Consider the following 22,399-nt stretch of genomic DNA (forward strand, 5'->3'; position numbering starts at 1 on the left):
TACGAAGTTGATCATGTTTTATTTTTGGTACAATTCACTCTTGCTCAATTTGAAGCTGAGTGGTGAGTGTTTTGAATTGGGGGTAATCTGAAAGTACAAAATCGAACAAAGATGCTTTTGATAGAGGGTGAAAGGGCCATCTAAGTGATGGTAGGATGGGGGATAGACAGTGTAGTTTGAGTATTTTATTAGGAAGGGGCAGGGGGTGGTAAGGGACAATCATGTGATGACTGATGGGCCACTGCGGCCTGTCCTCTCATGAAGCTGTGAGACCTTCAGGGCTATGGTAACCAGGGGGGCCAACATCACCTGGCACACACACACACACACACACACACAGACATTAGGTTATACACTAGTATGTAGCTACATGCACATGTTCTATGATGATATTCTTAGAAACACCACCGTTTGGTCAGTGAGATCTAATCTCTGAATCATCCTTTGTCTGATGTAAGACTTACCTGTGGATCCTGGAAGATCTTGTTGGGGTCTGTCTCGTAGCTGTCGATGTAGACCTGAACTGTCGCCCCCGTACTCCCTGTTCCACTGAGCCTGTAGATGACCCGGGAGCCGTCTGTCAATATTATCCTCAGGCCCTGCAGATAGAGAGAGGAGATTAGCCAGTTAAATAAAGTATTGGAGACTCCTACAGTAGCTACAGAAGTTGATATCATCCTTATATCCAATTAATCCAAAGTGACATGCATGTCCTGTTCAGTGAGCACGCCGAAACAGCCACCCCAATTCCCCACCTGGTTTCTGGAGATGCGCCCATCTACGGGGTCAGTGTATTCAAAGTTGTCGGCCCTCTCCACCTGGTAGAGCTTCTCCCCCACTGCGAACCTCTGGCCTACGAAGCCCTTCTCCAGCATCATCAGCTCCAGATCCTCCATCATCTGAACGGCTGTATCCAGGTCGACTTCCTCATAGTCATACCTGCCCAAGACAGCACAGCAGAAGATGAAACCAGGAGCTTTGGCTGCATTGCTCGCGTGCCTCTTTGTTTCTGCAGCCAACTCCTTTGTAATTTGTTCAAGCAGGAACAGGCTATTGGCTGCAAGGCACTTTGCTTTCCAGGCATAGTGTCTATTTGACTTAATTTCCAGCTTGCTATACAACTCAAGGTTTCACTCAGACTTCAGCACTAGCCTGCCCTTCTACAACTCCCTGGCCCTGAGAAAGTCTGTGGGGATTCAGAAATATGTTCTCCAATTATATGCTTTGTGATTCACACTGTCCATTGCTCACCTGGTAAAGAAGTTTCTGCCAAACTTCTGCCAGTGGTCCTTCATGATGTCCTCCACACTCTGCTTCCTCGCTGCCAGGATGGACAGCCATGCCAGCACGGCCCAAAGTCCATCCTTCTCACGGATATGGTCAGCACCTGAAATGATAGAAACAGTATAGGTTTGCTTGAGGTTCTTGCGGTGTTAGCCACCTTTTCTTGTAACTAGTTCCTGACATTTGGACTCACTGATGAGCTACCTGTGCCGAAACTCTCTTCTCCGCACAGGGACAGCCTGCCTGCGTCCATCAGGTTGCCAAAGAACTTCCACCCCGTGGGGGTCTCGTAGAGTTCAATCTTTGTTGCTCTGGCCACACTACGAAATACGGAGAAATAGGGGGATATAGTCATTTTGTTATTTTGGTGATCTTACATGATTACGGTTTATGATCATTCTGTACATTCAACCTTACAGTGTCCACAAGTTTGTTATTCATTCATTCATTGAGACAGGATGAAATGCAGTAATGGTCAATGTCACATTTTCTCATTGGATAGTGCCAACACTTATTATTATAATGTAATTATTTATTATATAATTTAATTTAATTATTATAATGCATTACGTAAATTTAAAATATTTTTTATTTAAATTAAAAAATATTATTGTTTTTTAAAATTGTTTTTTAAAATCATTATTTTTATTTACATTTAAATTACTTTTTATTTAAATAAAAAATGTCTCATTGGATAATGCCAATACTTATTATTATAATGCAATTATTTATTATATAATTGAATGTAATTATTATAAGGCCTTACTTGTCCAGAGCAGCGCTGGTGGGCATACTGCGGGCGTAACCTCTCACCCCTGTGTGCTGGAAGTAGGGGATGCTGAAGACATTGGCAGCGATGACAGCCACAGAGTCTGAGGGGTTGACGAAAAAGCCATGCTTACCCAGGATCATGTTACGGTCCTAGGAAACCAGGCAGGGGTTAGAGGTCAGAGGGTGTTGGCAACATCTAAATACAATTCAAAGCATCCAACCCCAAACCTTAAAGTTGGGATTGAAGTCTTCAGCCTGTCTGGGATGCGTAAAGAACGTCACTGATGTTTATTGTACCTTGATGGGTACTATTTTAACATTTCCTTTTAGAAATAGTCTTGGATGAAATATGACTAAGATAAATAAATATAGTGTATCAGTAGATTCGCAGTTGTTGTGTCAGCTTAGCCTAGTGTAAATCTTTAAGGTTTGGGGTTGGATGCTTTGAATTTGCCAAACATTTGCCACTTTGATATATATATATAAAATATATAAATGACAAATTCACGAATTAAAGATAATTACTTACAATGGTGATCATTATTAAAAAGACTGTTCAATTATTGGTTGATTGAACACTCACTCCGTCACCATCAAAGGCAGCTCCAAAATCGTGCTGGCCACTCTTCATGGTCTCAACCAGGTCGGCTGCATAGGTGAGGTTGGGGTCAGGGTGCTGACCCCCAAAGTCTTGCAAGGGGACACAGTTAATGGCGGAGTTAGCAGGAGAGCCCAGCTCTTCACACAGTATCCTCTTCACATAGGGACCTACCACTGAGGATTAAACAGAGGTACACAGGGAAGGAGAGAGGGAGGGAGGGAGGGAGGGAGGGAGGGAGGAGGGAGGGAGGGAGGGAGGGAGGGAGGGAGGGAGGGAGGGAGGGAGGGAGGGAGGGAGGGAGGGAGGGAGGGGAGGGAGGGAGGGAGGGAGGGAGGGAGGGATAGAGTTTAATGATGAACAGGTTGATGGGACAAGTGCCATGGACAGAGGTATTAAGGGACAGGATTAGAGAAGTAGAGAATTACATAATTTGAATTAGAGTCATCTCCAGTACCCAACTGTGGCTGTTGAAAGAGACTAGCATTAGAGAAATCTCTCAGTCTTTGAGAGAGAAGTTCAGAGAAACTGGGTCGGGTTCTGTGGGTTATTGGATAGGGAGTGAGGGTTAGGGTGAAGACTTGGCAAAGACTTTGAGGGTTTCATAGTGATAGAATGACTGCGATGGAGACATTTGGTAAACCATAATGAGAGAGATTGTTAAGAATTGGAAGGAAATATGAATAGACAGCTGAAATACTATCCTTTTTCTTCATGGATTATTTGACCCTTACCCCAGTCCCGTGAAAACATTTGCCAAGTGCACCACCGTTAACCTACATTTTAGATACCAGAATATCCAATTACTCATCATAATCATAACTTTGATCTCTCATTTTCAGAAGCTTTGAAGTCAGATTAACAAGGCCACATCCTTGTGTTGACCTCCCGATTGCTCAAAGCCACATAAGCATGAACTTCATCTTGGAGAGAGAGGGAGCAGGCATGAACGTGGAACCTTGTTAAAATTCCATTAATGTCAAGATCTTCTGCAATCGAAAGACACTTTCCTGTGCAAAGGGGGGGTCCAGCCTTTGGTTTCAGTGTTATCACTGGTGTTCAGCGGGGTGGCAGATAGCCTAGCGGTTAAGAGTGTTGCTGGTTCAAATCCCTGAGCCGACTGGGTGAAAATCTGTCAATGTTCCCTTGAGCAATGCACTTAACCCTAATTGCTCTGGATAAGTGTAAATGTTATCACTGGGGAGCTCCTGGAAATGGTTCTAGGAACAGCTTGAGTTGAGAGGTTGTAGCAGACAGTTTCTGTAACCCCCCTCTCTCCTGAAAGACTGGATCATGTAACGGATAGTTGGATACAACAGCTGAATTCTCAACTGGGCTGCTGCTCTCACAAATTCTGCTCTGCTCATCTTTACGGTGGCACTGTGTGAGATTAGATTAAACCTAAACTGGATATCAACATCTGGATATCAACGTTGTCCGGGTTTGGCCGGGGTAGGCCGTCATTGTAAATAAGAATTTGTTCTTAACTGACTTGCCTAGTTAAATAAAGGTTAAATAAAAAACAACAACAACAACAAAAAAATCTGCGCTATATGTTCTGTACTGTACATCTGAATAGAGCAGCCTTCTTCTTACCTCCTAATCTTACAGAGCCAGGCGAGTGGGTCTGTAAATACTGCATATACTCCAACTACACGTTGTAGCTGGAAAGTCTGGCACGATAGATTACTAACCTCCATGCATGGCGTCTAGACGGATATTGATGTGGTTCTCCCCAGACAACAGCTCCTTCAGTGCGGCAAAGTCAAAGATGTTCCTCAGCATGTTGGCATAAGACTCCACCGAGTCCACTATCTCCACTGTGAGAAGACAAAGAATCCCTTCAGTTGCCCATCTCAGAAAACAAAGTAGGGAAACAGTTCAAATAATGAAGATAGGGGCAATGTTCTGTGGCCAGATTCAATCAAACCAGAACCTATGCTGTTAAAAAGTCACATTGATCTTGCACTGCAAACATGGAATGTCATGGTTTTATTCGTTTTTCTATAGAGCAGGTTTTATTGAATTCTAGCCTAAGTATTCTATTGCCTACTCTAAAACTGCCAACAAGGAATTCAGTTTATTTCCTTCTATTCAAACATCAGGTACATGTCTACTTCTCTAGAACTCTTGCCAGGTTTATGAGCGATGTGTTTGTGCTCACCTGTGAAGGGTTTGAACTTGTTCTCCAGGTCAAACATCTGTTTTCCCGGGGTAGCCAAGTTTACCCGGAGCTCTGGGCAGATGGCATACTCCTCTATGGTTCTGCTGATCTGGAAGATTTTGTTGGTGACCGCCTCCTGAGCTGGACCTGGGTTGGTTCAAACAGAAGCAAGACTTCATGTCATGTGTTACACAAGGGCACTCATTTGTGTTGATCTTAATTGTGCTGCTCTAGTCTATTAAATTGTGCTGGTGAAGTCACCAATTATTGATATAGAATGACATTGTATCAAAAGTGTCAAATATCTGCATCACTGAGCATGATACTTGTGGGAAATGTCTCTATCTTATCTTGTAACACTCTTGGCTAACATCCTTTCCTCCTGTCCCTTATTCTCTAGTTACAGTACCTCCATTAGCAGTGTTGAACTTGATGCCAAAGTCTCCGTTGGGTCCCCCGGGGTTGTGACTGGCTGTGAGGACGATACCGCCGATGGCCTTGTACTTCCTGATCACACAGGAAACCGCAGGAGTGGACATGATCCCGTGATGACCAATCACGAGCCGGCCGACCTGCCAAGATGACACAGGTCAGGTGTGTGTGTGTGTGTTTTGGCAGCGGTGTCTTAAAGTGGACTTTCAGATTAGTATCTCTGTTGTGGTCGCACATTTTAGTTTTTGAAAAAAGTCACTATGGCTTGGAGTTGTACACATTTTATGACTGAATGTGGATGGTATAGATTACATTTTATTCAATATTCACTTCTGGATTTTAACATGAGAAGTCCATAGGCTATGGTTGCTGGTGGTTATACTTAGCCAACCTAAGTATACTACAGTTATTGTGGCAGAAACACATTGAATCTACTACAGTCACTGTAGTAGTAACTCATTAAATATACTACAGTCATTGTGGTAGAAAGACATTAAATATACTACAGTCACATTAAGTATACTACAGTCACATTAAATATACTACAGTCACATTAAGTGCAGGTGTCATAATTTATAACTCCCCTTTAATCCCCCCCCCCCCCCATCTGTGAATGCATCAGAGGCTCTCTAATTTAAGACTCAGCACTTCAGGGCCACATAAGTGCTGGCAATGGGACAACAACAAAGCTAGTTTAAATACACATCTATTTCAAGACAGTGAGTCCTCAGTTAAGAAAGTTTGCTTTCCAGACCCACTTAGAATAAGGATTCAACAAATGTAATAAATGTGGCATATGTAGACGGTCTTTCTTAAAACATTATGTGATTAAAATATATAAAACAATTTGTTAATTTTGTCCTGGCATATTTTCAGACACCTTTAATCCATTGCTAATGTTTGCATGCCCTGGATAGGCCACGTGGCGTCAGATAGGTAACCCCGTCAATAGGTGACTTGGAACAGTTGATACACAGTCGTCCACATAGTGGCAGGTTACAGTGACAGGTGACACTGACCCCGTTCGCAGCTGCCATCTGAACAATGACCTCGATGGCTGTTTGATTGAAGTAGCGTCCATCTCCCCCGACTACCATCGTGGACCCCTGGCGGTCTCGCAGATCGATGGAGGAATATATACTCTGGACAAAGTTCTGAAGGTAGTTCCTTTTGGACAGGAAGACGAACACCTTCTTCCTCAGACCACTAGTCCCTGGTCTCTGGTCTAGGTAAGGGGCTGTGGGTAGAGTCAGAACTTGCAGTGGACTCTCATCCATCGTTTCAATGTGGTACAAAAAAACGAAAACAAAACACGAGGGGGAACCTGTTGTGTAGATATGATCCCCTGATGGTTGAAACGGTGTACAGGGGTAACGGGAGGGAAAAGCCTTAGCCACTCCCAGTATTTCACGGGCTGGTAGGGGGAAGCTATGGGTCCAAAAATAACCAGGGGGACTAATGTGTGTGCAGAGGCAGATGGTAACTGAAGACGCTCCTTAGTTCACACATGTGCAGGGGGATCACTGTCAGCGCTGTTGTCTCCAGTAAGAGAGGCCCCAAGCACTGATTCAGGGTCCATTTTCATTTGTGATGGTAATACCAAAGACACTACAGTATGGAGATCGGCAGAAACTGCTTCCCCAATAGAAATCACAGATCACGCTTGTAGGCGATGTCATGGCGACGTTAGCTAAGCTCATGCACAGAATCACGTAGTCGGGTCTAACGGTCGTCTCGTGCCGAACTGCGCATGTGCAAGCCGTCAACTGAAAGGCACTCGTTCGATATGAAGTAGTTTTTTTTTTGCGAAAAAATGAAAATGTGTCAGTTTGTCACTTTCACGAGGTTGGAGTAATAACGTGTTCAGCTACTGAAGACATCGGCTCGAATCTACGTTGTGCCTTTAGAGTTCGAGAAAATTAACAACTAAGGAAGAATTTTTCACTTCTCTCATTGACTTGTCAAACCCCAAACCCCGGTCTGGTCTGCCGAGTCTGCTTCCGAAGCGTTCCCCGGAAGTCTCGCAATGTTGCTCCTCTGGGTTTAGAAACTGGTAATACTATCGCGGAGCAGTGTGAAGGGTCAACTTCTTCTCAGAGAGTAGAATGCAACGCTGCCTCCTAGGGCTAATGTGGTCTGTTTTGAGAGGCTAGTGTATCATCCCCAAACGTTATGAACGTCGTGACCTACCTTATGCCTTTCAACGTTTCTTGTGACCTTCCAGTCAGACAAAACAATATATATCTAGCCACAAGTCAATTGAAAGCTGCTTTGAGGTCCAAGTGCACTTTTTTGGGAAGAACTACGAGTGCTGTAGTGCACTGTTATTCCATTGTGTCCACTCATTGGCCTGGTAAGAAAAAAATACATTATAGGTCTGATTTCATCAGAGGTCAGTGAGATATGTGATGTTTTTCAGGTCAAGGCTGAACAGGGGAAGACCAAAGGTACCTGTCAGACACTCACCATGTTGTCGTACACGTTTACATAAAGGAGCCAACTTGTTCTAGCCTGGGTACCAGTCTGTTTAGCTAACATTGCGAAACATGACACGAAGTACAAGGAGTGGAATGTTAGCTAAACGGACTGGTACCCAGGCTTAACTTGTTCTGCCAATCGTGATACTCCCATCCCTCGAGTCCATTCAAGACCATTTTGATTGAGTAGTAATAATACTGTATACTGTAATACTTTATATTTACAGGTATAGCTATTAACAGCTACAGCTAGACATTTGGACATAGATAAGCAAATAGACGTTCCAATCTTTCAGCTGAATGACCATGTTGTTGGAACATGGCTGTAGAGCCGGCTAGAAATCATATTATTTGGTCATTTGGACTGTCGTGTTACCGACTGTTGTAGTCTTTTGTGGGTAATTATCCAGAACCACACCAGTAGTCATAAATATGCTTTATTTATTAAAAACAGTATTACAGTACACATGTGCTGAGAGTCAATGTGACTCAGTAAGTGGTGATAACTGCTGTTATTCAGTTGGATGCCTGTGTGCTGTCCATCCAGCTCCTCACCACTTCTTACCTGGTTGTATTCAGACTTAAGATCTGCACGCTTAACTCTCAACTCCTCACCATTTCATACCTGGTTGTATTCAGACTTAAGATCTGCACGCTTAACTCTCAACTCCTCACCATTTCATACCTGGTTGTATTCAGACTTAAGATCTGCACGCTTAACTCAAATTGTTGTGCAAGTCTCCCATTCACATAAAAGAATGATGCACGTTTTGCATATTTACGAGGTTTGTGCGCGGATCTCAGGTATGAATACTGTCCACCATTAATTCATAGTTTACAGTGTGAAATACAGTTACATAGAGGATTCCTCAAATGCATGTAACAATATGAGGATGTTATCGATTAATTTCACCCCAAAATTAGAAGGCTAAACTGAGAAATGTTAGACAATTCATTTGGTTCCTTGTATCCCAAAGACTTTAATGCTGAAGAGGAGAAGCGATTCCTTTTTACACTAGCTATAAGGCAAACTGGGGTTTAGAGACACAGATTCAGAGTCCTATTCAATCAACTTGGTCCGACTATGCAGTCGACAGAAGAGACTCACTAAACTGACATCCTAAATCTCCTTAAAGCCTTGTTGTCAGGGCCTTATCACATATTTTCGCCAAAGGTTGGTCAATGTCTTGTTTCTGTCCATAGGTAAATGTCTTGTGTTTGTTCTGAGCTGAAGTTGCCTGTCTCTGAGGAGGTTGAAATGGAGGTAGCGGCAGGGGTGGAGCGAATGGAGATCTGGGTGGATCGGAGGGAGTAGGAGGCCCCTCGGGTTGGCATCCAATGAATTCCCCTCCTACGCTCTGACCGTCCCTTGGGTCTCACGTGGATGTATTTCCCGTTCAGATTGGTGTCTCCGCAAGCGTTGAACCACCAGCCACCTGCGAAAACCCATCGGATTAGTTGAACTGGATGCTGGTGTAAAAAACAGCAAACTCCATTCAATCTAATGTTCCATTAAATCGAATGCTTCATAAATTAGATTAAACCCTGTCAATAAAGAATTTCATTCAAACAAACCCTGTACTTGAGCCCTACGATACACCATGCATCCATAACATCCTACCCACTCCCCACTACTTTACCTGTGTAGGTGTAGGCACAGTGTGAGTCTTCAAGGTTGTCATTGTCCCTGTCCTTGGTGGAGAACTTCACACCGGTGTGGTTGCTCATTGCGTCAGGCAGATTTCCGGACGCCTGTGAGAGGTGGATTCTATAGTGGGCCTCGGGTCCATCCAGAGAGAAGTTGTACTCGATGAAGCGTTTTCCCTTTTTCCAGTCCTCCAGTTGGATGTTCAGGAAAGATTCACCTTGACTAGCGAGGGAGTGGATCTTCCTCAGGCCCAGCCAGAACTCCCCTGTGACGCAGACCAATCAAAAAGGTTCAGTGCTGAAGCTGTACACACATAACCAGGCATGTGAGGTGATTGGTCTGGTGCGCTGGTCATGGGAAGTACACATTGCACCTCACAACTCGATCACTCACCTTGAAAGTCTCCAAATCCGTTTTCATACTTCTCCCAATTCTGATCGAAATTCACTGACCCATCCTTCCTTCTCTGGATGATAGCAGCCCCTCCATCTGCAGAAAGGAAAGAGGAAATACATTAGTAAACAATGTTTCAGTCCAGTCCAGTGGAGGCTGCTGAGGGGAGAACGGCTCATACTAATGGCTGGAATGGAGTAAATGGAATGGCATCAAACACATGGTTTTCCCGTGTTTGATACCATTCCATTCACTCCATTCCCTCCATTACACTCCATTCCAGCCATTATTATGAGCCGTCCTCCCCTCAGCAGCCTCCAGTGGGAGCATTGGGATCATTGGCGCTACTCGTTGTCTGTCTTACCTTCACCCATGTCACAGTAGACCATGAAGGGCTCAGATTGGTTAGGCTTGATGGCGTACACTCCACTGGCTCTCTCCCCCCTGTTGAATAGCTCACTGCAGTCTGATGAGAGATCTGTGACACAACCATATATACAGTCAATCAACAGCACGTTGCAGTGATTGCTGAAACCTGTTGTTCCTCAAACATTGTGTTTTGTGTGGACCTTGTGTTTTGTAGGGACCCTGAAAGAGTAGCGGCTAATGGGAATACAAAATAAACAAAATATCATGATCCTTTTAAGCCACCTTACCCGTCATGTCCAAGCTGCCATTGGTGGAGGTGTTGGTCAGATACCCAGCGAGGGTGGGTGTGACAGACTGGAAGTTGTCAGATTGTTTCTCAAAGGTCTCTTGCATGAAAGGGTTGTAGGTGAGCTAAAAATGAGAAGGAATAGTGTTCTTATGGCACAAGCAGTCATTTCTGGCACTCTGCACAATAGTTGTTTTATAGGTTTGAAGCATACACATGAAGCTCTGCTAATAATATTTTAAACCTAACTACAATTTTGTTTTTACACTATTGCCAATTTTAACTTTGCAGCTGGCCCATCTAGCGGAAATCGCTCGGTTCTGCCTCCAGGGCAAGATTCATGACAAAAAAAACGTCAACCTGCTGAATAATCAAAGTGGATGAGGTGAGATTCACCCAAAGCGCTTTGAGCATCTGGTGATATATAAATCCAATTAATGATCATTATTATAATGGATTGAACATAAAAATGTAGTCATGACTGGAAGACTGTAAGGCTCAAGCTACATAATTTGTTGTACAATAACTGTAACTACCTTCATCTCCAGAGATTTCATCTTGCTCCTCTGGTGGTCGAGCTGGTCGCTCTGCTCTCTCACAGCCTTCAGCAGCTCACTGATACTCCTCTCCTGGGTGTGGATCACATCCTGAGGGACACACGATGGGACAGGGATGGGTAATTTCACCAGACATTACTATTTATCCTTCTAGGGTTCAAAAGTTGTATCTGGTACTATAGTGGTGTTACTCTTCTAAAAATGGAGTAGGCTAATCCCTAGAACCAAAGGTGACTTTGGTCAGCGTATCTTCTTGAGGTTTGTTGAAGTGTCTGAAAACCTTGTAAAATGTCCCCATAAACCTTACCTTGTTTTTGGTATCTTACCACACCAGTATTCTACATGGACATTGCAGTGAGTTTTGGGAGAATCTTAATCAGCTTTAACACTATGTTCAACTCAAAACAGCATTTCCCCCCATGGGTTAAGGTCAGGTTGGAGTGGCTCACCTTCAGTGAGTCGATCTCAGCCAGCTGCTCAGCAGGCACCAGTCCCTGAGACAGGCCGCTCAGTTTCTCCTCCAGCCCTCCCACCTTGCTCTGAAGCTGGCTACGCTCCTGCAGGATGCTCTCCACCTTGGAATTGATCTCCAGTGACAGGTTCCGTATCTCCTCGTTGTTGGCCTTGAGCACCACAGTGGTCTGCTTCAGCTCCTCCTCTTCCTCCTTGATCTCGCTGGCCAGCACAGACAGCTGGTTGAAGGAGCTGTCGAAGATGTTGAGTTTCTGGAAGATGTCGTTGATCTGGCCCTTGGTCTTATGGACGAAGTCCCTGAGGCTTTGGCCGAGCTGGAGGAGACCGTTGGCCAGGAGACGCACGTCGTCCAGAGCGGCGAAGCGGGAGCGGGTTTCGACGGCGGGAACCTGAGGGAGGGGAGAGTCTTTGGACATGGACTCCTCCTTGGTGCAGAGGACCAAGGGCCAAGAAGCCACAAGAACGAACAGAAAGGTTAGCATTAGCTTCATGATGTTGTTTGTTTCTGTCTTGAGACCTTCAAGATGTTGGTAGTGAGCTGGCCGGCCGCTTGAGTCCCCTCTTCCCTTGAAAAGACACCACAGGACAGAGAGCTAGTAAACTATATAGGCTGCCTGAGATGAGGTTGATTATTAACTTACTCAGTCTCCACTGAATTTACCTCTACAAATATGGATGCAACGTTCACAAGTCCAATTTACAAAGAGCTTAACTCTTTCATGAGTAGACTTTGTTTGAAATGACTGGAGTCTGACAGTTATTTCAGTGTTCTATTCTGAAATTCAAAAGAAAAGAACTGAGTGGGCAGCTGTGTGTGATGCAATCAATCGGAATGTTCAGGTCAAAACACACTGGTGTGCCAGTCTGGTGCCAGCATCCACCACCAATGCCAATTCCAAAATTGCCACATCCGTGTGCCAGTCGGTGAATCGTCATAGAAGACCGAATAGGCTGTTGTTGTTGGTTCTCAGAAAGCATTTTAAGCAAAGTGCCGAAGTCCAAATATTGTTGGAATAAAGTTCCAAATCCAAATATATCCTGCAGTCTGAACAGCCAAAAAGCACATGGGACATGCGACTTGTGTCTGAATGGTCAAATCTGATTTATTTGCCCTCAAGTGGTTTTTAGACTGTTATTTGGCATATCTTGTTGCTTGCTAGCTACTCTGTTGACAGTTATGACAAGAACATGTGGTAGCTAACTAACTTGTTAATTACCTCCCGAGTGGCGCAGTGGTCTAAGGCACTGCATCGCAGTGCTAGCTGTGCCACTAGAGATCCTGGTTCGAATCCAGGCTCTGCTGTAGCCGGCCGCAACCGGGAGACCAATGGGGCGGCGCACAATTCGTCCAGGGTAGGGGAGGGAATGGCCGGCAGGGAGGTAGAGCATGGTGTTTGCAACGCCAGGGTTGTGGGTTCGATTCCCACGGGGTGCCAGTATGAAAAAAAAAAGAATAATGTATGCACTAACTGTAAGTCGCTCTGGATAAGAGCGTCTGCTAAATGACGTAGATGTTAATTGTTTATTAGCAAATGTGCTAGAAAGCTAAATAGCTATCTAGTTGACTGCTGTGGCTAGCCAAAAAGGACTTGTTTTGAAAGCTGGATAATCGTGTTATCCTTTGAGGCTTTAATAAAAGTGTTCTTACGCTACGATTTTGAACATTCAAAGCAACTGGGAAACGCCCATGGCAGGCATTGTTGTCACCTTAGCTTGTTACATAACTTTTGAGTGAAAGGAAGCACAAGCACCACCACCAATCAGCCTACACCACTGTGCACACACACCCGTCGTTACTATGACAGCTAGCGTAGCCATGTCAGTAAATGACTGCTGTCTGAAAACGTGTAGCTTGCTGTTTGGACAGTCAGTATTCCAAAATGGATTTGAAAAACTAAACTGATTTGAGGCCTGCAGTGTGTACAAGGCATATGACCTAGAGCAGGGCTCCAACCCTGTTCCTGGAGAGCTACCCTCCTGTAGGATTTCACTCAAACCCCAGTTGTAACTAACCTGGTTCAGTTTATCAACCAGCTAAATATTAGAATTAGTTGCGCTAGATTAGGATTGGAGTGAAAACCTACAGGACGGTAGCTCTCCAGGAACAGGGTTGGAGTAAAAACCTACAGGACGGTAGCTCTCCAGGAACAGGGTTGGAGTAAAAACCTACAGGACGGTAGCACTCCAGGAACAGGGTTGGAGTAAAAACCTACAGGACGGTAGCTCTCCAGGAACAGGGTTGGAGTGAAAACCTACAGGACGGTAGCTCTCCAGGAACAGGGTTGGAGTGAAAACCTACAGAACGGTAGCTCTCCAGGAACAGGGTTGGAGTGAAAACCTACAGGACGGTAGCTCTCCAGGAACAGGGTTGGAGTGAAAACCTACAGAACGGTAGCTCTCCAGGAACAGGGTTGGAGTTAAAACCTACAGGACGGTAGGTCTCCAGGAACAGGGTTGGAGTGAAAACCTACAGAACGGTAGCTTTCCAGGAACAGGGTTGGAGTGAAAACCTACAGAACGGTAGCTCTCCAGGAACAGGGTTGGAGAGCCCTGACCTGCGAAGAGACACACACGCACACACTCTAATGCACACACTCTACACACAAACACATTGTAATATTGTAATGTTGTAGTATTGTATATTGTACATTTGTAATAAGAGAGTAATAATGTAATTGTCTTGTTTGATGTTATTGTTTTATTGATGATGTAGGCTTTGTTGTGATGTCATTGTTTTATTCCTGTAATGGGGTCTTAATAAATACTAAAGTAAACTTTTTAATCAGGCCATGGGTCTCTAGTGGCAGGTCTGTTTGTCTCTCAGTGAAACAGTTACTAATGAGGCTGAGTTATTTTTTAAGTTCCTAGTAATAGTTCCTAGTAAATTTAAGATTACCAAGTTTACATATTGTATTGATTAGGTAACATGAGCCACCACACTTTGCAATGTTTTGTTTAAACTGTGTTTTACCTGACAAAAAGTCAATGATGTAACCAAGGTTGGTAAAACTGAATATATGTAAATATTTTCATGGCAGCCCTCTGCAATGACAGAGTGTATGGAATACTCACTGACATCCTAAATGATAATAGGCCTTCATACACTTCATGACCAAAAGTATGTGGACACCTGCTCGTCAAACATCTCATTCCAAATTCATGGGCATTAATATGGAGTTGGTCCCTCCTTTGCTGCTATAACAGCCTCCACTCTTCTGGGAAGGCTTTCCACTAGATGTTGGAACATTGCTTCCATTCAGTCACAAGAGCATTAGTGAGGTCGGACACTGATGTTGGGCGATTAGGCCTGGCTCGCAGTCGACTTTCCAATTCATCCCAAAGGTGTTCGATAGGGTTGTGGTTCTGTGCAGGCCAGTCAAGTTCTTCCACACCGATCTCGACAAACCATTTCTGTATGGACCTCGCTTTGTGCACAGGGGCATTGTCATGCTGAAACAGGAAAAGACCTTCCCCTAACTGTTGCCACAAAGTTGGAAGCACAGAATCGTCTAGAATGTCATTTTATGCTGTAGCGTTAAGATTTCCCTTCACTGGAACTAAGGGGCCTAGCCCGAACCATGAAAAACAGCCCCTGACCATTATACCTCCTCCACCAAACTTTACAGTTGGCACTATGCATTCGGGCAGGTAGCGTTCTTCTGGCATCTGCCAAACCCAGATTTATCTGTCAGACTGCCAGATGGTGAAGCGGGATTCATCACTCCAGAGAACGTGTTTCCACTGCTCCAGAGTCCAATGGTGGTGAGCTTTACACCACTCCAGCCGAAGCTTGGCATTGCGCATGGTGATCTTAGGCTTGTGTGCGGCTGTTCAGCCATGGAAACCCATTTCATGAAGCTCCCGACGAACAGTTCTTGTGCTGACGTTGTTTGCAGAGGCAGTTTGGAACTCAGTAGTGAGAGGACAGATCTACACGCTACGCGCTTCAGCATTTGGCCATCCCGTTCTGTGAGCTTGTGTGGCCTACCACTTCGCTGCTGAGTCATTGTTGTTCGTAGACATTTCCACTTCACAATAACAGCACTTACAGTTGACCGGGGCAGCTCTAGCAGGGCAGAAATTTGACGAACTGACTTGTTGGAAAGGTGGCATCCTATGACGGTGCCACGTTGAAAGTCACTGAGCTCTTTAGTAAGGCCATTCTACTGCTAATGTTTGTCTATGGAGATTGCATGGCTGTGTGCTCGATTTTATACACCTGTCAGCAACGAGTGTGGCTGATATAGCCGAATCCACTAATTTGAAGGGGTGTTCACATACTTTTGTATATATAGTGTATTTGCAAGCAATAATGGATCTATATGTCAAGAGGCGCGATCAATTCAGCTGAAATTCTTGTAAATTCAGGAATTAAATCACACGCCCTTGAAAAACTCTAGCTCCAACAGATGATTAAAACATCGGTCAGGTCATACATCTCTATCGTGTCTAGTAAGTTAATACATGCCATCATCTGCAGAAAAAAACAAGTTTGCACAGCTAGGATTACATCCTGGGCTAGTTCTACTCTAGAAAATAGGATAGTCATTCCTACTGATACAGCAGATACTGCTACCTGTATAGTAGTGCTGATGTGATTTTGATCCATACAACCTCTATACAGTACAACCTATATACAACCTATATACAACTCTGATGCAACATAAGATCTGCCAGTGCCACAGCTCTGTGCTCCAGAGGTCCCTCTGTTAAATGTTAACTGATTGGTCCGACATCAAACCCCAGTGTGTGGACACAGCAAACACTGCCCTCACCCCTGTGTTGAACCAGAGGCCCCTGTCTCTGGCCACTCTCTGGACGGGAGAGGGCTCTAACCCTCTATGCGTTGGGGGTGTGTGTGTGTGTGTGTGTGTGTGTGTGTGTGTGTGTGTGTGTGTGTGTGTGTGTGTGTGTGTGTGTGTGTGTGTGTGTGTGTGTGTACGCACATGTTTGCTTGGGGGTATGTGGGTGGGTTTGGGATAGTTTCATGGGGCAGGGCGGAGGAATAAGTTGGAACTGGTCAACAGGAGTAACACATTTCCCTGTTGCCCTACATTTTGCTTGATCACTTCAAACGAAGTACCCGTTAACCTGACAGTGACCGTAAAGGCTAGTTTATAGTCTATGTAAGAAAAACGCAATTAGCTATGCAAAATGACTACGCTGCGTAGTTGCGTCACATTACACTGAGTTCCAGCCAGACTGAGTTACAGACAGAAAGCATTTATGGTAGCAAGAGTAGCTGCTCTTGCATCACATGGGACACATGGTTCCACAACCAAAAGTCAAAAGGCTGTTGGCAGCCATGACTGGAGTTTTTTTAGCATAGGCTGCCAACAGCCTTTTGACTTATGGTTGTGGAACCATGTGTCCCATGTGATGCAAGAGCAGCTACTCTTGCTACCATAAATGCTTTCTGTCTGTAGCTTACATTTATATTTTAGTCATTTAGCAGACGCTCTTACCCAGAGCGACTTACAGGAGCAATTAGGGTTAAGTGCCTTGCTCAAGGGCACATCGACAGATTTTTCACCTAGTCGGCTCGGGGATTAGAACCAGCGACCTTTCGGTTCCTGGCACAACGCTCTTAACCACTACGCTCAGTCTGGCTGTAACGCAGCGTAGTCATTTTGCAGCTAATTGCATTCTTGCATTGTGAGCTTTATTTACGTAGACAATAAATTCGGCTTTAGAACTGTCTCATGGAGGAAAATCTGATTTGACCAATTGAATTTAAAACTCTCATTTGTATTTGAAGATTCAGTTAAAGATTCAGTAAGATAAAGTTTAATCTGGCACACGCTTGACAGTCGATAACTGGTTTCCCTTGAACTGTCTGCGGCCAGGCATGCTATATTAGTCTACAGTGGCGTTTTATAATTGACTAGTCAAACAGTTTTGCCAGACAAGACATTTCCAGTAGACCTAGATCGCTAATCAAACCAAAGCCAATGTGTGTTTGAGCAATCGGTAAATCACGTTTTAAGCCCAACCACCAATGAATGTCACATTTCTGTCCTCGCTGTCAATCACCCCCTATAACCTTTAGCTTTATCATGTTTCTGTCCATGTGATCTGTGTAGCAGACCTGGGTTAACATTTGATTTAGATTTTTTTTCTAATACTTGTTTGATTAAATCTATAGTGCCAGATGGGTGGGGTTTGCACATTTGGGACTATTACATTGGAATTAAGTGCCACTTAAGTATTTGAAAGAAACAAATACTGTATTGAACCCAGGTCTGATGTGTAGATCATCAAATGTTGGTTGTGGAGCATATTTAAATGGGTGTCACTTTGTCACCGCAAGACCCAAAAGCCCCACCATATTCTGTGAGTTATTCTGTGAGTTATTGGATTATGGCTTTAAAATATGACGACTCATAACTCACATGTCATAGTCAAACTTTCAGGGCCAGATACTGCATCGTCATTGTCCCTGAGTCAACGCCCTACCTCATTCACAGTGAATTATGGCTTTCAGCATCGCTTGACATTCAACACCGGGAGATTTATCTAGCAGTAAGCTATGACACTACCTAAGGCTCACAGTCGCACAGACATTGACTCTACTGACTAACTTGAAATCTTGGTAATACCAGCTAGCAAGATAACCTTTTTGCTCCCAATACGGTAAGGTACATTTTGGTAGTGGGGCTTGTCCAATATGAGAGGACCAAAATATTTTATGTAACATAATTCATATAATATTGTAATATAACATAATCATATATTTATAATTGTGTATGTAAAAATGCGTGAGGAAAATGGAAAGGATACATAGAGACAAGGAAATATGGAATGTATTTGATCCATGACATACAGTATATTCACAGGTACAGGACTTCATATGAAATTGCTCAATAACAGTACTGACTAAACTGCATGAACTTTTGCAGTAAAGTAGAATCGTTACTATATTAACTGTTTGAATAGCGCAACACATACTGTATCTACAGGTAATCCTTCTGTGGGTGTGGATTCTAGTAAGTGAAGTTGTGATTGGTCCTTCTTGCTGAAAGAGGCCAGCTGAGTTTGAGGTCTGTGAACTCTCGATCAAGGGGAGGCCTCCGCATCATAGAGGACTATACCAACACTGTCAATAGTAACCAATAACCACACTGACCTACAGTAGCATTGAGTTACATAATGCACATCAAATTAGGAGTCTGCCATGACTGTAAACTGCAATGGCACATTCCTATGGATTGTGTATCACTTCAATTCAGTCATACTTAGATTAACATATTTCCTACTTAGATTTAACATATTTTCAGTTTTGCACATTGCACAACACTACTGATACTGAGTAAATGTAACAAACTCTCCCGGGTTTGGAACGTTACAACAACATATCACAGTAAGACTTCAACTTAAAGCCTCATACATGCTTAAAACACGTTATACAGCATTATATCGGAAAGCTATAGGTACTGTCACCAATATCAAATGTGCACCTAATAAAAGCACCAATTGGAGATCTCCTAAACCTTTATGTGATGATCACCTTTCACCACTAGAGGGCTTTATTGACAAATGAACAATATAGGCATTGGGGAAAGTTGAGATGGAACAGATTTTAGATTATGTTTTTTATTGTCACAGTGAAATGTATTGTTTTACAGGGTCAGCCATAGTAGTATGACAACCTTGGAACAAATTAGGGTTAAGTGCCTTGCTCAGGGGCACATCTACAGATATATATATTTTTTAAATCGTGTCCACTTGAGTATTTGAACCAGTGTCCTGTCGGTAACTGGCCCAATGCTCTAACCGCTAGGCTACTTGTCGCCCAACATTCAGTGCATGTCCCAAAGACTTAGAACAAGGATTTATAAAGGTAAAAACAAACATCTACATGATTTGCTGTCTTGGTACAAATCAAAAGATCTTCAAATCAAAAATCAAAATCGAATCAAATCAAACTTTATTTGTCACACGCCGAATACAACATGTGTAGACCTTACCGTGAAATGGCTACTTACGAGCCCTTAACCAACAATGCAGTTCAAAATATTTACTAAATAAACTAAAGTAAAACAATAAAATAACAGTAACGAGGCTATATACAGGGGGTACCGGTACCGAGTCAATGTTCGGGGGTACAGGTTAGTCAAGGTAATTTGTATATGTAGGTAGGGGTAAAGTGACTATACATAGATAATAAACAGCTAGCAGCAGCAGTGTAAAAACAAAAGGGTCAATGTAAATAGTCCTGGTGGCCTTTTGATTAATTGTTCAGCAGTCTTATGGCTTGGGGGTAGAAGCTGTTAAGGAGCCTTTTGGACCTAGACTTGGCGCTCCAGTACCGCTTGGCGTGCGGTAGCAGAGAGAACAGTCTATGACTTGGGTGACTGGAGTCTGACAATTTTTGGAGCCTTCCTCTGACACCGCCTGGTATAGAGGTCCTGGATGGCAGGAAGCTTGGCCCCAGTGATGTACTTGGCCGTATGCACTACCTTCTGTAGCGCCTTACGGTCGGATGCTGAGCAGTTGCCATACCAGGTATGCCTTTCCTTGCTCTTAGACCTTATTTTACCACAGTAAAGTAACGGTAACGCTTCCCTTTATACTGTAGCTGCCCAGACCAGCAGGGGTTGACTGGGACCAGAAATCGGTCCGGGTATTTTTAACACACCGGCCCATTTTTCTCCTTGAGGCTCCCATTATTAGCCACATAATGATAATTTTGCACAAAACTGTAATTTAGACCGGCCCACTGGGCTAAAATGGACCAGCCCATCTGGCATTTGCCCGAACTGCCCAATGGCCAGTCTGTCTCTGCAGACCAGCTATGGCAGCTCAGAGTTTTCTGTTGTGGACACTGCAGTATGTGGTCAGTCAGCAGTGCTTCGGTCCAGTGCTTTTTTTTGCACTCAGAGTTAAACCACAATCCCTTTCGGAGTCAGAGGACTGCGTGTGAAAATGGAAAAGGAGCCTTTCTTTGCTAATTCCTTTTCCATCTGTGTTACAAACATGGTGAAAGTGAAATGCCGTGGTTACAGCTCCGTGGGCATCTCTTTCTGTGTAATGAAATTCAGCAGAATATTGTTTTGTGTAAGTCAATAAAGGTGTGTCGTTAGTTTGCGCACAGACTGCAAAAAAAAAAAGCTCTGGATAAGAGCGTCTGCTAAATGACTAAAATGTAAAAAATGTAAATGTAAACTCGTTTAAGAACAGTATTTCTGTTATAAGATGGTAATTCGTTTTTTTCAGGGTAACAGTTTTCTTCTATTGCTGGGAGGACTATATTTCTCTTGGCCTGAGTAGATTGAGGTGCCATTAGGTGAGTTAAAAAATAAGTGTGTGTGTGTGTAGGAAACACCCCACACAGCCACTGTTAAACACCCTACACATTACCTTCACTGGCTACCTATGGGAGTTTATTTTGAAAACTCACTAACAGCAGCCAGGGTCTCGGGTGAGCTGCTGTCCACTGCTTTGAGTGAGGGACCCCACCTGCCAGCTCCTATTGGGTCGATATCTAATAACGTGGGTGTGGCTGTTCAGTGTGGGCCCCCACCCGCAGTCTAATTGGACAGAGGGAGAAAGGCATGCTCTGAAACCCCTCCCCGCTCTGCTCTTTACGCACAACAACAGCACGGCCTGTGCTATGAAAGGATTCTAAATTTGCCAAGCAGCTCCGGCATCCCATTCTCCCAGATGGTACGTCCCTCTAGGAGACAGACTGACGGACAAGCAGGGCTGGGCTGAGAGAGAGAAGTCACTGGAGAAGTACTGGAACTCAGACTGGAGTGGATCCTCTGACACACTCACATCAGGTTACAGCAGAAAACTCAGAACAAGCCGGGGCAGAGTTGTTAACGGTAAGGGAAAGTTAGACATGGCTGTTTCTTCCATTTCTCTGCTGGTTGATTGTACTATAATAATTGACAGGGTGGATAATAGTTGTATGTTTCTGAATATATGTATGTTGTCCTTAATTGTCTTGAATTAAACATTGGTCATTTTAAACTTAGAGTTGAAATAAGAAGTAGATAGCAAAGGGATATTCAGTAGTCCGAGCTAATCAGGTAAACAGGTAGGACTTGGAGCAGTTACAGTTAGACGTCTGACCATCTGATAGACGTCTGACCATCTGATAGACGTCTGACCATCTGATAGACGTCTGACCATCTGATAGACGTCTGACCATCTGATAGACGTCTGACCATCTGATAGACGTCTGACCATCTGATAGACGTCTGACCATCTGATAGACGTCTGACCATCTGATAGACATCTGACCATCTGATAGACGTCTGACCATCTGATAGACAGTCGACTTTTAGAGATCAGTTGTCTATCACACATTTATTACACCTCCCACACTCACTCACTCACTCACTCACTCACTCACTCACTCACTCACTCACACACTCACTATTTTAGCCTGACCATTTAAAATACCATGCTGTTTTTCTTCCTTACGTGAAAGCCTCACTGGCAGCTGTTTCATCCTATTGGCTTTGGCACTATGTCCTTCTGCGCACGGAGATGAGATTGAGACCCTGTTGCTGTTTTGTTGTTGTTGATTTGATTTGATTTATTTGACCATTTAAACACAATACAACCACACGTGGATACAGAGCAATGCCATTCAAATCATTGACGCTGACACGAAAAGGTAAAAATAAAAATATATTTCCATTGTGGAAATATACACAAGATTATATAATGAAAACAAAATATACACAAGATTATAACATGAAAAGAAAATACATCTCAAATACATTTCATCAATAGGGAGGAAACAGTAGAAGGAATAAAATAGATGACCAAGTTACAGTAAGTTCATTGAAGCAATTATACTTTCTTTAGCCTGTGCAGTTTTAAAGCATTTTGCCCATAAACCATTTCTTAAGGTATGGATTTTATGGATTTCATATGGTTTGGTATGGATGGTACGGATTTTATATGGTTTGGTACACAATTCCATTCCTCTG

General features: G+C 43.7%; 3 protein-coding genes across 3 annotated transcripts in view; 1 reads left to right on the forward strand and 2 right to left on the reverse strand.

Annotated features, from left to right (window-relative positions):
- Nucleotides 1–6,621, reverse strand: LOC311146823 (phosphoglucomutase-1-like). Its single transcript, XM_084183421.1, has 11 exons — nt 6,269–6,621; nt 5,227–5,389; nt 4,818–4,964; nt 4,348–4,473; nt 2,639–2,829; nt 2,051–2,205; nt 1,489–1,604; nt 1,252–1,387; nt 756–939; nt 465–599; nt 1–309 (listed from the first exon to the last, which is right to left on the reverse strand). Exons 1-11 carry the CDS (start codon nt 6,524–6,526, stop codon nt 220–222), a joined length of 1,701 nt encoding a protein of 566 aa, XP_084039547.1. The 5' UTR covers nt 6,527–6,621; the 3' UTR covers nt 1–219.
- Nucleotides 6,622–8,147: 1,526 nt separating this feature from the next.
- LOC311146607 (angiopoietin-related protein 3-like) lies at nt 8,148–12,035 on the reverse strand. The gene is made up of 7 exons (XM_084183135.1): nt 11,429–12,035; nt 10,959–11,069; nt 10,424–10,547; nt 10,132–10,245; nt 9,768–9,863; nt 9,367–9,639; nt 8,148–9,162 (listed from the first exon to the last, which is right to left on the reverse strand). The coding sequence occupies exons 1-7, from the start codon at nt 11,942–11,944 to the stop codon at nt 8,906–8,908; spliced, it is 1,491 nt and encodes a 496-aa protein (XP_084039261.1). The 5' UTR covers nt 11,945–12,035; the 3' UTR covers nt 8,148–8,905.
- Nucleotides 12,036–18,005: 5,970 nt separating this feature from the next.
- LOC311146754 (KN motif and ankyrin repeat domain-containing protein 4-like) overlaps nt 18,006–22,399 on the forward strand; it is a 35,869-nt gene continuing 31,475 nt past the window's right edge. The window contains exons 1-3 of the mRNA XM_084183319.1: nt 18,006–18,086; nt 20,670–20,739; nt 21,054–21,280. The gene's annotated coding sequence lies outside the window, so the exon portion shown is untranslated. The remainder of the gene's footprint in view (nt 18,087–20,669; nt 20,740–21,053; nt 21,281–22,399) is intronic.

This window comes from Coregonus lavaretus (assembly GCF_964263955.1).
Source record: "Coregonus lavaretus genome assembly, chromosome: 19".
Classification (NCBI taxonomy): domain Eukaryota; kingdom Metazoa; phylum Chordata; class Actinopteri; order Salmoniformes; family Salmonidae; genus Coregonus; species Coregonus lavaretus.

What these genes read in the sequence shown, in the direction of transcription:
- LOC311146607 (XM_084183135.1), bottom strand. Translation starts at nt 11,944, where the DNA reads ATGAAGCTAATGCTAACCTTTCTGTTCGTTCTTGTGGCTTCTTGGCCC. An exon ending in TGAAATCTCTGGAGATGAAG is followed by an intron (nt 10,548 to 10,958) that starts GTAGTTACAGTT and finishes TCTCATTTTTAG; the next exon opens with CTCACCTACAACCCTTTCAT. An exon ending in CGGATTTGGAGACTTTCAAG is followed by an intron (nt 9,640 to 9,767) that starts GTGAGTGATCGA and finishes TCTGCGTCACAG; the next exon opens with GGGAGTTCTGGCTGGGCCTG.
- LOC311146823 (XM_084183421.1), bottom strand. Translation starts at nt 6,526, where the DNA reads ATGGATGAGAGTCCACTGCAAGTTCTGACTCTACCCACAGCCCCTTAC. An exon ending in CAAGTTCAAACCCTTCACAG is followed by an intron (nt 4,474 to 4,817) that starts GTGAGCACAAAC and finishes GTCTTCTCACAG; the next exon opens with TGGAGATAGTGGACTCGGTG. An exon ending in AGAAGAGAGTTTCGGCACAG is followed by an intron (nt 1,388 to 1,488) that starts GTAGCTCATCAG and finishes CTATCATTTCAG; the next exon opens with GTGCTGACCATATCCGTGAG.